We start from the raw sequence: 13199 nt of genomic DNA on the forward strand, positions 1-13199 counted from the left end.
TGGCCGACTGTTTGCCGTCTGTATAAATTGCGGAGGAAGGACGTGTCTGAAGTAACCGAACGGGCCGATGGAGGGACGGAGAAGGGACTCTTGCACGACGGAGGCGAGAGAGACGAGAACGGAGGAACTTGGTGAGCGAGCGGGAGAATTACGTTTCGTGATGGAGAGAAAGAACTCCCGGGCGGTTCTCGTGGGCACACGCCTCTCTCGCTTCTCCTCCGAAGAGACCTGTCTCTGTCTCGGAGCACCGGCGTTGCCTCAGTCGACACTAGAGAGAGACCCGCGATGCTCCTCGTGATCGCGTTCTGTCCCTCGTGATCGTCCCGAATCATGAGAGGAACTCGCGGCGGAAGTCGCGTCTCGGTTCTTCGCGGATGCGAGTCGTTCGCTGAAACGCTCCTAAACGGAAGTCGGGTGGGACATATCGGATAATTCGCGGAACGCCCGCGATGACGTATTTATGAATCAATACACTTCGAGTTTGAGGAAAGAACGACGGCGTAATTTGTTAATAATTGCTCTTGACAAAGTGCTATGTGAGGAGGAAATTACGTGTAAATTAAGCAATTAAAAAATTTATAAATATGCAATGGAGATATGTATTACACTTTTTTCAAAGTATTACGCTTGAAGTAATATATTTGACAGTAGTGGTGTCATAATTACATACCACCGTAACCGTAATATCCAAGAAATCTGACATTATTGCGCTGAGAAACGTTAATGAAGAGACGATTTCAACAGACGACGAAGAATTCCATACACGTGAATTCTCAAGCAAACTCAAGAAAGTCGGTACAGAGAGAGAGAGAGAGAGAGAGAGAGAGAAGAACTCTCTGCTGAGATTAGTGATAATTGCGTTGGGAAAGTGACAGCGCGCGTGAGATCCGACCGATGTTGAAGATGCCGCGCAGCAGGGACGAAACCGACAATATGTCGCTCGGTGCGCATCGTCTCCTCCACAGATCTTGCAGGGGCAAGGCTCACGCTAGCGGGATAGCCAAGCAGAACCTCCGTCGAAGCGTATCCTCGCCAAAGTCCCCGAGGTCCTCGATGCGGGATAATTTGGCGAAGCAACGCGAGTCCTGCGTCTCGAACAACGGCCTCGCATCCGGTAGAAAGCACAGCAGAAATAGCACCAGCTCGTGGGAATACAGCGACAGCGATAGCATGCATTCGTCCTGAAATCGGGCAGAACGGCTACGAAAATCGACCGATCAACACGAATCTCGATCGATCACCGAGCGTCAAGTTCGACAAAAAGAGGATCAAAGGATCGTACGGCAGCAATTATCGTTGCTCACCGTTACCTGTGAAAAATGTGAGGAAGGAGAACTGGGAGGATACGCTACGCACAGGATGTCTAGACGACAGAATCAAGAGAATGGAGAAGGGTTGGGACGATAGTAACGTCATCAGGATACCGAGGGAACGTAAATGGCACAGGATCACGGCGGAAATAGAACAGAGAATACCGAGCGCGAATAGTGGACTTGGTATGCTCGGTTTCAAGAATAGCTGGACCAACAATTCGAAGAAGGTGTTGAAGAGAAGCCGGCCGGGTCATCCAAGATGCGCGAAACCGATTCAGGATATTATCGAGTGGGAGGAGCTGTTCGAAATCGCCTTGGCCAGGAAGATAAAGCGAAAAATACGGGGAAAAGGAAGAATAGAGTCGAACAGAATCGAAAGTATGAAAGATGGGAAAAGTAATCGCGCGAAGGATGAAGAAGAGTGCATGAAGCGCCTCGAGGTCCTTTTGGAAAATAGAGTGAAGCCGCAAATCGACGAGGTACGTTTTGCGATGGATTTGCAGAAAATTAGGCATTTCATTTTTCTAGAAAAGGAATGCAATGGAAAATTATTTTTGTCAATAAAAAATGATTGAAAAATTCTCATAATTTTTAAAAATACATAGACATCTGTTTAAAATAATGCAGAATACAAGAACCGTTTTTCTTCGTCGTTTTATCAATCTCAATAAAGATGTCATGTATTTGTAATATGCACCTCCAGCGAATCCAGGAAATTTCTGACAAATTGTCATCGCGTGAGAGTGCGTGAAACGGCAAGTTTAAAGGGCAAACTCGTAATATTCGAACAATCCCATCATTTAGGCCTTTTGAAGGAGCGGCGCTTATCGTGAAACAATGGCGCGTTGTGCGCTACCAATGAGCGCTGAGACCTGATGCATGATAATTTATATACCAGGAAACTCACTGCGTGTGTCTGTCGTCCTTACCCGGTGGAGCGAGTCACCGCACCGCGGTTGTTCGATGCGGAAATCGATACGCGAAAATTCGCAGCTGCATCGACTGCATAGTGTGCGTGATTCACGCGTTGTTTCATTAGAATAGAGTCACGAAATACGTTTAACTTTTGGCGCGTACAGATTTAATAGTACAAGCTAATAAATCGTACAAGACGGTTGTATAACTTTAATACCTCTACAATAAATTATCAATAATATAGCATGATTATATATAATTTTCTGTAAAAATCGTTAATACGTCGTGACTCGTTTGATACTGGCAAATCGATGAAGCTCTTTCGAGATAATAGGCATTCTTGAAGAGGGATAAGGAGGCTATACGAACGGGGGAAGATAGAAATAGAAAGGATCGAGCGAATGCCATTTCGATGTTAATGAGCGGCCGTTTAATGGTACGCAGGTCCGTTCGTCATAAACGCGCCGCGTAGCCACGCAATAAAACATTTCATAATGATCCATCGCGACTGATCGTCGCCGGTAGCGAGATACTCGAGGACGTATTGCCGATTCAACCTTATCGTGTGGGCGTCCGCTGTCCTCGCTAGGTCGCACCTAGCGAGTTTGCCGGTGGCAAAACGTCGATAAAATTCACGACTGATCGTTTAGCGTTGCGGAAAAAAAGGACGAGGAGCTCGCGTGACTGAAAGTACAGAGATGCTGCAAGATCACTACAAACGATTCCATTAACTCATACCCGTTTGATCTTCTCCCGAAATAAAATACACTCTAGAATAGATCTTCCCCAGCAATCAATCGCATCTTATTTCTTGAATCTATAAGCTTCAAAAGAATGAGTTTATTATAAGATAATTTTTGTGTGTGAAATATATATCGTTCACATTTTTTAAGGCGAAGTTAAATTTTAATTTAATGAAGAATAGCTTTCCAGTATTTTTATGCTTTTCGGAAAATATTTTATAATATTGAATAATTTATTGATTTATTATACTTTATATATATTTATTTTACAGGCACGATCAGAGGAGCATCTGGCGCAAGAACAAGCATGGCTAACTTCCGAAAAGATCTGGTTATTGCATCGAGGAGGTTTCACTCCTGCCACAAGGTGCGGTTCCGCCGATCCCGTCACAGGAAAATTGAGAATCCGATTGACCACTTCTGGAGAGGAGTTGCTCGTGGACGAGGAAGACGTAGAAAAGGTATAGTGCCATCGATTACATCTTGTAGTCAGTTATCATCTATATGCTGAAGCGTACTTATTAATCAATTAAACCGTTCGCATTGTCTCTTTTAGGCTAACCCACCCCAGTTTGATAAAGCCGAGGAGCTTTCCCAGTTACGGTTCTTGAATGAATCGTCCGTTCTCCACACGTTCAGGCAACGTTATGCCAGTAACTTAATACACACATATGCGGGGGACAGCATGATCGTTATCAATCCGGTTGCACCATTGGCGATTTATTCTGAAAAGGCAAGGCTACTTTTACGAAAGTTTACTTGAATGTTACGTTGCTTCATTTTTTTCAGTGTGACAATTAAATTTACAGTAAATTAAATTATTAAAAAAATTGTTATTATCGTTTTTCAAACTATTCATTTTTCGATGAATTTTGAATGTCAATATTAAATTTTTATACTACTGATACATACATATATATATATATATTATATGATTAATATTTAAAAAAAGATAAAAATGATATTTCTCTCCTTAGGTTGCGCACATGTTTCGAGGTTGCAAAAGCGAAGATATGCCACCGCATATCTATGCGATAGCGCAGTCGGCTTATCGAGGAATGCTGGCGACACGCAGGGATCATTCTTTGGTTTTCCTCGGACGAAGCGGAGCGGGGAAAACTACAAATTTCAAACACTGCTCTTCATTATCTCGTATTGGCTGCCGGCACGGTTAACAAGGCAAGTCGAAGGGTCGAGAACGCACGGGACGTTATTCATAATACGGGAACGTCTCTGAGCGAGCGTCGTTTCCTTTTTACAGATCTTGACGATCGAGAAGCTGAACGCGCTCTTCACGGTTCTCGAGGCCTTCGGAAACAGTAGAACGCATATGAATTCGAACGCGACGCGTTTCACGCAGCTCTTCAGCCTCGACTTCGATCAGTCGGGTCAGATCGCCTCGGCCTCTCTGCAAGTAAGGAAAACACTTTTCTCTTTCCTTTTGTTTCTCGCATGCTTCGTACGATGAATCTTTCTCTCCTCTCACAAGGTGCTGCTGCTGGAGAAGTCGAGGATAGGTCGACGAGCCAACGGAGATCCGACCTTCCACGCCGCCTACCGTCTGCTGGCTGGCGCGGAGGGTGCACTGAGGAAAGAGTTACATCTTACGAATCTAGTCGCCGAGAACAATCCCTTCGTCACGCCGCTGCAGAAGCACGAGGACAAGCAGCGGGCTATGGTCGAGTTCAACCGCATCGTCGCCGCCTTCAGGATACTCGGCATCTCCGAGGCTGACGAGAAGGTCATCTGGCTGGTGCTGGCCGGCATCTATCATTTGAGCTGCGCCGGGGCCGTGAAGGCCGGCACCAGTTCGCAGAGCAGGTGGCAATTCGCCAGGGTTGAATGCGCGGAGAAGGCCGCCAATCTTCTGGGCACCTCCGTCGAGGAGTTGAGCCGAGTGGTCTTCTCGTCCAACGGAGGTGGCGCTGGAACACCGAGCACTCCGAGACCGGCTCTGAGAACGCCTAGCCCGACCGAGCAGGGCAAGGACGTCACCGGGCTCGATGCGCTGGAGGGACTCCTGGTCGGACTCTACTCCGAAGTCTTCCACTGCGTCGCGGCTCTCATTAACAAGTAAATATCAATTAGCGGACTCATTATGCTCGCTCGAGTGACTTTTTTATTAACATCACAGTAAAGTGTTTTTAATCGTCGGAAGTTAAAAAATTAAAACAAAAAAGGTAATCATGACTTGATAATACTTGAGATACTTATCGTCTCAAGCAGCTGGAGAGATGATTAACGATGGAAATTATAAGAATCAGTTGCACAAAGCTATTAATTTTCTTGACAGTATTTATATACTATGTACTTGTCATTTTTTAGATCCATATCATCCGCTGTACATACGGTTTCCTCTGTGCTGCTGTGCGATTCGCCAGGTTTTCAAAATCCTGCTTCGTGCGGCCGGCAAACCGGAGCAACTTTCGAGGATCTTTGTCACAATTATCTGCAGGAGCGTCTGCAGTTACTGTTTCACCATACTACGTTGATAGCTCCGAAGGATAGGTAAGTGTAAGAATAAATTTCGAATTTCTATTCTCAATTCCTCCATCAATGTTTTATAATAATACAGATATTTTATTTATATTTATAGCGTTATTAACATTTTTTCGACCATTACAATTTATATTATTTATTACAAGTGGCATTATGTGAAAATTAATTTATATAATTTTATCAGATACGTCCAGGAGGGCATTGACGTAGATTACGAGGACGATTACGATGAGGACGGCATCGGGTCGCCTCAAGGTTTAGTTTCTCTTCTGGATCGCGGAAGCTCTCAAAGCGCAACGATGTTGCGAACTAGTCAAAGCGATCTTAGCGGCAGCAGGCAGATGGAACGAAAAGGATTACTCTGGCTGTTGGACGAGGAGACCGTATGTCCCGGAGGTAGCGACGAGACTTTCCTGGATCGTTTATTTTCTCATTATGGAGACCGAGGTAAAATTCATTTCCCGACATCGACGCATCTATATTCGTCCCAAATATTTTATTTCATTTTTTTATTTTACATGAAAATAATTTTATAGATCATCAAACGCTTTTGCGAAAAGCGCCGGGGAACAATCAATTCGTTTTACAACACTTGTTGGGAACAAATCCCGTTCTTTATACTGCCACCGGTTGGCTTAAGGCCACGCGCGAGAATCCTGTCGCCAAGAGTGCCATCACAATACTTCAAGAAAGCACACGGTAATATGTCGCTGATTTATTTAATTTCATGCAAAAACTTTCATTCGCAAAATATATATATATATATATTTTTATATTATATATATATAATAATATATATAATATAAAATGTTATTATAATATCATATAATTATACGATATTTATAATATTTAACATACCTGTATATATTTTTTTATATAAAAATTTACAGAGAACACGTGAGCAAGCTGTTTGTAAGTGCTCGAGGTGCCGGTGTTTCCGGCGCTTTATGCGGTTCCATGCCAGGGCTCGAAGGCTCGCAATCCTTGAGGCGAGCCTCGAGCATACGAAGAACATTCACTGCCGTGAAAAGGAAAAATGTTTGTCTGCAAGTGAAATTTACAGTAGTGAGTATTTAATTTCCCACTTTCTTTTCTCCATGTGAAAAGACGATTTAAATGATTGATATCTTGAATTTTTCCTTATTTCATTAGCAAATATTCTCTTCGCGTCTTGGAATATCGCGGCATCTATGGTAAAATTACTTTTCTCGGTCATTTACACGTCATTAATCTCTCATTAGTCTCTCTCGCGGTGTCAAAGATCAGACTATTATCACAAGTTTCATTATCGCAAGGCCGTACATTTTAACATCGCGCAAATGTTACACTAGCTAGTGGACATTTTCACGCACGTTGATCATTTCTTCTTAGCTCTGCGAGGTGCGAGATGTTTGGCATGTTAGAAATGTTCGGAGAAATATGTTGTGTTAAGATGATGTGCTGTTACCTTGTGTTGTTCTCGTGTTTTCTTTTTTGCGCTCGTTATCTAGTAAGAACACAATACTGCGATTCTTTGTTTATCTCCCCAACGTATGTCCGGGGCATTATAAAGTGGAATAAAGCACGACCGTAAATTGTTTGCAGGATGGTCTCGTGGAAACGCTGCGGAGAACTCGCGTGAAGTTTGTGCACTGTCTTCTACCTCAGCACAATGCAGGTTGCACCGACAATAAAAGCCTCCTCTCTGTGAAATCGAATCAGAGCGAGGACAGCGTCATCAATGTGCCTCTTCTGCGATCGCAGGTAAAAACATTTTACTAGATTAAAAAAATATTAACAAATTAAAATATTTTATTAGATTAAAAAAATTTTTTAAATTAATAAGTTTAATTAATTAATTATTGAAAGATATCAGTTTGTCATATTATTACAGAAAGACCTACTTTCTATAATTTTTTGTAAAATCTCTCAGCAGCATCACGAAATAAATATAATTTTTTTTTTAATACCAAATATTTTTGTCTGACATGTTTATATGACTTGTAAACAGATTCGCGGAAGTCAGATAATAGACGCTATTCGTCTACACAAAGTTGGATTCCCGAAACATATGGCCCTGGGTGAATTTAGACGTCGATTTGGATTACTTTCGAGCGACGTGAACGCTCGTCCCGGAAGTCCTGTCACCGATGAACGTCGCGCCGTCGAGGACATGCTGCTGACCGTCGACGTCGATCCCGCATCCTATCGAGTCGGCCAAAGCCAGGTGAGTCAATATTTTCTCGAAAGTCCGCATAATTTTGTTGAACTTACGGTGCAACCTGGAAAGTAGACAAACTATTAGAAACAGAGAAAATGTCATCAATCATAAAAGCCGCGACAAATAATATTTATTGCGAGAAAGTTTGTTACGACATTGAAATATTTATCAATGTGATGCCGCTTTGCGTCAAATGTCAGAGAAAAGGCGTATATAAATCTGACAGGTTGTCATTATAGGATTAGTTATAATAAAATTTACGAGATAAAAAAGTTCGACTAGAGGTTTAAATAATTGATTCATGTCTAAGGAGTGTAACGCGAGAAATAACATATATTAAGAGATACACACGTAACACACTCGGAGAGATTATGTTGGAAAGTGGCGATGTACTTACCAGAGTTGTCTCATCATCTTATCATTTTATTATTCACGAAATCCTGATACTCTGTACGCGCGCGATTTCTTGCTCAACCATGGGAAGATATGTATATAAATATAATATTCGCTTTCTAATAGAACTTTACTTCTCGAAGAAGCTTATAAATCTTTACGGCACGTTAAATGCGAATAACCACTTAACCGCACATCTTTTTTTATCGCGACGACGCTTTTACGACGCGACGCTCGCAGAAAAGCGCTCTCGTCTCGCAGGCCGAGATGTGTCAATGCACTTTCGCTTGCCAAGAAGTCGTTCAAGGAATTCAGAAGGGAAAATGACGACCGTACTTGAACGGGCGTTGTGCAAATCATCGCGTCCAACACTTCCGCGACTCGATAATTGTCCCCGTCACGAAGATGATCGAGGGTCGCTGCTCGGAAGAACGACATCCGTTTTTAAGAGCGTGACTAAACCAATATGTAGACCTTCATAAGAATATACATATATACTTTATTTTATTTTATCTGAAAAAATTGCTTGAAAAAATCGCAATACAGATTTTATTCTAACAGATCGCTTTCTGTTTTCATCGTTTCAATATAATCGAGTCAGGGTAATTTGAAAAGATTTAGAAAGGCGATCGATAAGGATATCTCGCATTAGATTCTAGACGTGATTCTGAGAAAGGATTTATAGAAAGAAAGGAGCGAACTTGCTAGGTGAGGGTCAACGAGGTCGCATGCGTATTAGTCTTTCGGTAGTTTCGCCTGCGGAAATATTCCGAGAGACGCTTTCCAAAGATCGACGACGCGCGTCAGATCGTATTCTTTGTATATACAGATCGGAATACCACCTCACAAGCGCACACATATATGTACATACACATTTCCACCGTAACTGATACGATTTCTCCGTATCTCAATCATGAATATGTATCGGGGACAAAATCAAAAGTAGTTTAACTCCGGTTAACGATTTTTTTTTATGTTAAAGAAAAGCACGCGCGTGTTATATATATATATATATAAAACTATATATAAATTCAATTTCTCGAAATTTTCTTCGAAATTTCGCCGAGTTGCTTTCGAGGGTAAAAAAAAAGAAAGGAAGAAAAAAACTATCGCTTTTCCTTCGCCGCGGTTAATTCTCCTTTTGATGCGTGAAAGCTCACGTGAGAGTGGGTGTGGGCGGCTTGTCAATAAATGACAGCCTCTTACCGCACCTGTTATGTTCGTGTATATTTTTTCTAGAGAAGGGCCACGAACGGTACGCGTGATCCATGCGCATATTCATGCATTTCACCAACTGTACTTGACACGCAAAACCAGCTTCGCCGGTTTCACCTTGCGACGCGCATAGCTTGCAGCGCGGGAGGACGCGCATCTCTGGCAAATTTTCCGTATTTAGGATTCAAGCGATATATAAATTCAATGGGCGCTCATGATGATCCACTTGCTCGCGCCGCGAATGCATCACTTCGCATTCGCGAAAATTTGCTCGAGGTTTCCTTTTTTCCGCTCGTGACGGTTGCGCGTCTCACCCAAATTCGTTGTTTCGACGAAACACACAACTTTCTGATTCTGCGAGATCTGCGTCGTCCCACTCTTCGTCGCGTGTGCATGTGTTATTCATGAAATACACCGGAGAAAAAGCTATCGCTATGGAAGTAGCGTATCTTCCAAGGAGAAATGTGCAACGTGCAAGAAACGTGCTTTACTAAGTAAAACACACGTCTCGGACGAATTTAGAATCGATTTCTGAAAGAGAGAGAATTTAACAAGTCATCATCATCATCATCATCATCATCATTGTCATTCCCCTTCGCAATGTTGTAATAATTTTTCACGTGATACGTTTCGCATATTTCATATTACGTACCATTATAGTGCGCAAATGACTATTCAGTATGGGAGCGCGTGTCACAACAATGATTTGCGATATTATTCGAAGCAGGTGAAATACATGGCGTGACGCGAGGCAGGCGCGAGGCTCGAGATTTAAAAACTGATTTCTGTCTTGCGCATCTTGTACGAGAGGCAATCAACCGTTAACTCCGTTTATTCGTGGACGACGAAGACTCTCTCGTTGTATAAGTTATGCGGACGTTTGCCTCTGCCTGTGATAAACCATACGTGATACAAGTCCAACCAGACTCTATATTTATGCACACGTTGCATAAATACAATTATTTTTCTTCGAAAATCTTCAGATTTTTAACGACAATAAAAGTGGGAATATAAATCGGATTGTCATTCAGAGAAATTCAAATTAAAATCCTGTTTGGTTAATTATTAAAAAAAGCTTGTGAGAAATTATTTAATTTCGATACACTTGCATTTAAAGGAAGGCATCATTTCCTCGATTATTTATCACGCATTTATCATACAGAAATAAATATAGATATACAATAATATAAAAAATATTATATATGTAATGAAATATTTATATATATATAATAAATATATATAATTAAGAAAATATATGTATATACATATAAGTGTAAAATTTATACTATAAACGCGCTCATCAGAGCGCGAAATAATCACTGAAGCGGATTTACCGTCTTGAGAACTTGGATAAAAAATGATCCAACGTACACGCTGCTCTAAAATATATGTTCGCGATTAAGAGAATGTAGCGTGGACCATACTTATTGAAATTTACCGAGGAAATCGTCCGTGGATTATCGCGCGTTATCGCGTACACGCCGATTTCGGTTCGTTGACTTTTGCGCGGCTCGCCGCGCATGGTTTTCTCTTCCAGTCCCGCACATTCCCCGTGCCCCTTCTTTTTACCTTTTACCTTTACCTTGGCCTTGTCTGTTGCCTCGTTTCACCTCCGCCACCGCCGCACGAAATCCGCCCCGTTCGTCCTAAAGAAACGGAGAATGTAAAGTGCCTTCGACCGACGCCACCTGTTTCCCGCCGTCTGTTGGAAGACGATCCTTCTGCGTTTGATAAATGAAGAAAGGCGTTAGATTTCAATAGTAGTTTTCAAGAAATCCATTAGAGAGAATTCTATATATAATTACCATGCACTTGAGAGTGTTTATTTGTAGAGAATTAATTATTAAAAAAGAAAATATACGATATTTTTTCTATGACTTTTAAATTCTAGAATCTAGAGATTTTGTTTAGATTTGCTTATACATAAATAATATATGAAATGGCATTATAATTTCTCATCTACGATAATGATAGTGATGATGATGATATAATCCGTCGATAATTATATATAAATACTTTCGCGGCAAAATGTAAACTCTAAGCGACCTATTAAATTACTGGTCAGAAGAAATCGAAATTAACAGTCATCCGCGTGAGATCGTTTTTATCTTCATATATCTTGAAATTTAAATGAGATAGCGGCATATACAAAGTACATCTCAGAGATCGCTTCCTCCAAGCTTGTTTATTGCGAACAAAACCGAGAGGAGTGTCTCGAGACACGGGCGCATCTCGAGGCTAAGACATTATTGGACATAAATAAGTCAATTTGAGATCTCTAAATACCTCTCTACGCGAGGCAAACTGATCGCGCCGCACGGCAGAGAGGAAATACAAATTAGATGTTGGCGATACAGGTTGGAGCCATCCTCGTCTCTCGGCGCGAGAGACCGCTATATTTCTTTCACGCATCTTACATTTTGTAATCCGAGTGGAAAGTCACCGACGCAGGCGCAGCGTTCATCGACGGCCGGCGTTCACTGATGCTTCCTGATGCCGCAGAGGCTTAATCGAAACAGCTGCGAACTATCGACGTCATGCCAAGTCGCACATCGGCGCCGGGCGAAATGTCGTAACTGTCTGATTTACGATGTCCGATGTTCAACGAGCGATTTACGCGATCTTCTTCGCGACTACAACGGATGAATTTATTTTACGGATGTCAAGACGCGTTTCAAGAATTTCGCTGTAAACATTCCGAGCTGAGATATTCTTCGTTACTTCGTTTATTATTCTCTTCTCTAAAAGAGCTCTAACAAGCGAATTTCTTTTTTTGTCGGGAAGATCGCTATATAACGTGGAATAAATCGGGGAAAAAATACAGCCCGATCGTTCATTCGCGAAAGTGTAAAAGAGACGAATGTAGGGAGAAAAAGTGCACGTGCTGTGACTTTCTCGTGGCCCACATACAAATTGGTCCTTACTGGTTCGCCATGCCCCGTCGATCCGTTTGCAATTTTGCACCACGAAGATATCAGCCTCCTTACATCTCGTCTCGTCTCGTCTTCGGCCTTTCATTTCTTCCCACCTATCTATAATTACACTTGCGCGAGATTACACGGCTTTGAAAAAGAGACGTCTCGCACGGCTGTAGCTGTCAAATTTTACTCGAAAGTAGTTCTTTGGAAATTCTCTGGAAGGCTCTTTAGATATGGATGACTTTTTTTCACTCTTCCAAAGATGAAATTCCTTTCACTGAATATTTTAAAGAGACAGAGAAAAAAAAAGATACGAAACTCGTTATTATCTAAAGCGACAGGATACGCGAGGATCACTAAATTATGTTCATTACGATCGCGTCACGCATATACGCAGAGTGTGGCACTCTCCTTCTTGGGATGCTACAATTACGAAGTGCAAATTACACGACCGTCAGATGAATCTTCCGTCATCTTCGAGAGCGTTTATGCGCCTATCTCTCGTACGTCTTCCATGTCCGTCGACGTCTTCGTTTCCTTTCTGTCGTTGTTGCCAGAGTGCAACATGCGCGTGCTCCCGGCAGCTATACGGTCATGTATGCGAAAAACCAGAATAACCAGAAAAGAACGAGGTTTTTCCGCATCTTTCCCGGAGTTGCGTATATCTCGCCCGAGGAAACGTTAACTCCGCTTCCGTTCTCCGACGTTTATTTTTCTAGTGCATCGCTGCAGTCCAATTCCTCTTCACGCGAGACTAAAAGAAAATCGGTGGTCTCGGTTACGACGACTCGCGAATTAATATATGCTCCTTACAACATCGTTATACATTAAACGTAGCTTTTTCCGGTACACTTAGTTCTTAATATCTCTTATTTTCTGTTCTCTCTCTCTCTCTCTCTCTTCGTCTTGTTCTTTTGCAATTTCCCGCCGTTACTTTACGGCAATCTCGCAATCGCCATGTGTGTACGTATTATGTGTTCTCCATTTTCGATCTTCTTATTTA

The 13199-nt window shown here is 42.0% G+C and overlaps 1 protein-coding gene and 1 long non-coding RNA gene across 2 annotated transcripts in view; one reads left to right on the forward strand and one right to left on the reverse strand.

Annotated features, from left to right (window-relative positions):
• Positions 1 to 13199, forward strand: part of LOC114940934 (unconventional myosin-XVIIIa) — a 46764-nt gene that overhangs the window by 15767 nt on the left and 17798 nt on the right. Inside the window, 12 exon segments of the mRNA XM_029315746.2 lie at positions 3244 to 3432; positions 3528 to 3704; positions 3949 to 4107; positions 4109 to 4150; positions 4233 to 4385; positions 4461 to 5044; positions 5297 to 5479; positions 5655 to 5917; positions 6007 to 6169; positions 6361 to 6535; positions 7055 to 7213; positions 7461 to 7676. Of these exon segments, the coding sequence (XP_029171579.2) occupies positions 3244 to 3432; positions 3528 to 3704; positions 3949 to 4107; positions 4109 to 4150; positions 4233 to 4385; positions 4461 to 5044; positions 5297 to 5479; positions 5655 to 5917; positions 6007 to 6169; positions 6361 to 6535; positions 7055 to 7213; positions 7461 to 7676 (2463 nt within the window).
• On the reverse strand, positions 7348 to 11988 carry LOC114940935 (uncharacterized). Its single transcript, XR_003821555.2, has 3 exons — positions 11565 to 11988; positions 10861 to 10999; positions 7348 to 7731 (listed from the first exon to the last, which is right to left on the reverse strand). It is a non-coding gene; the product is annotated as an uncharacterized LOC114940935 (long non-coding RNA).

This window comes from Nylanderia fulva, unplaced genomic scaffold, assembly GCF_048542155.1.
Source record: "Nylanderia fulva isolate GAGA-0341 unplaced genomic scaffold, ASM4854215v1 Scaffold45, whole genome shotgun sequence".
Classification (NCBI taxonomy): domain Eukaryota; kingdom Metazoa; phylum Arthropoda; class Insecta; order Hymenoptera; family Formicidae; genus Nylanderia; species Nylanderia fulva.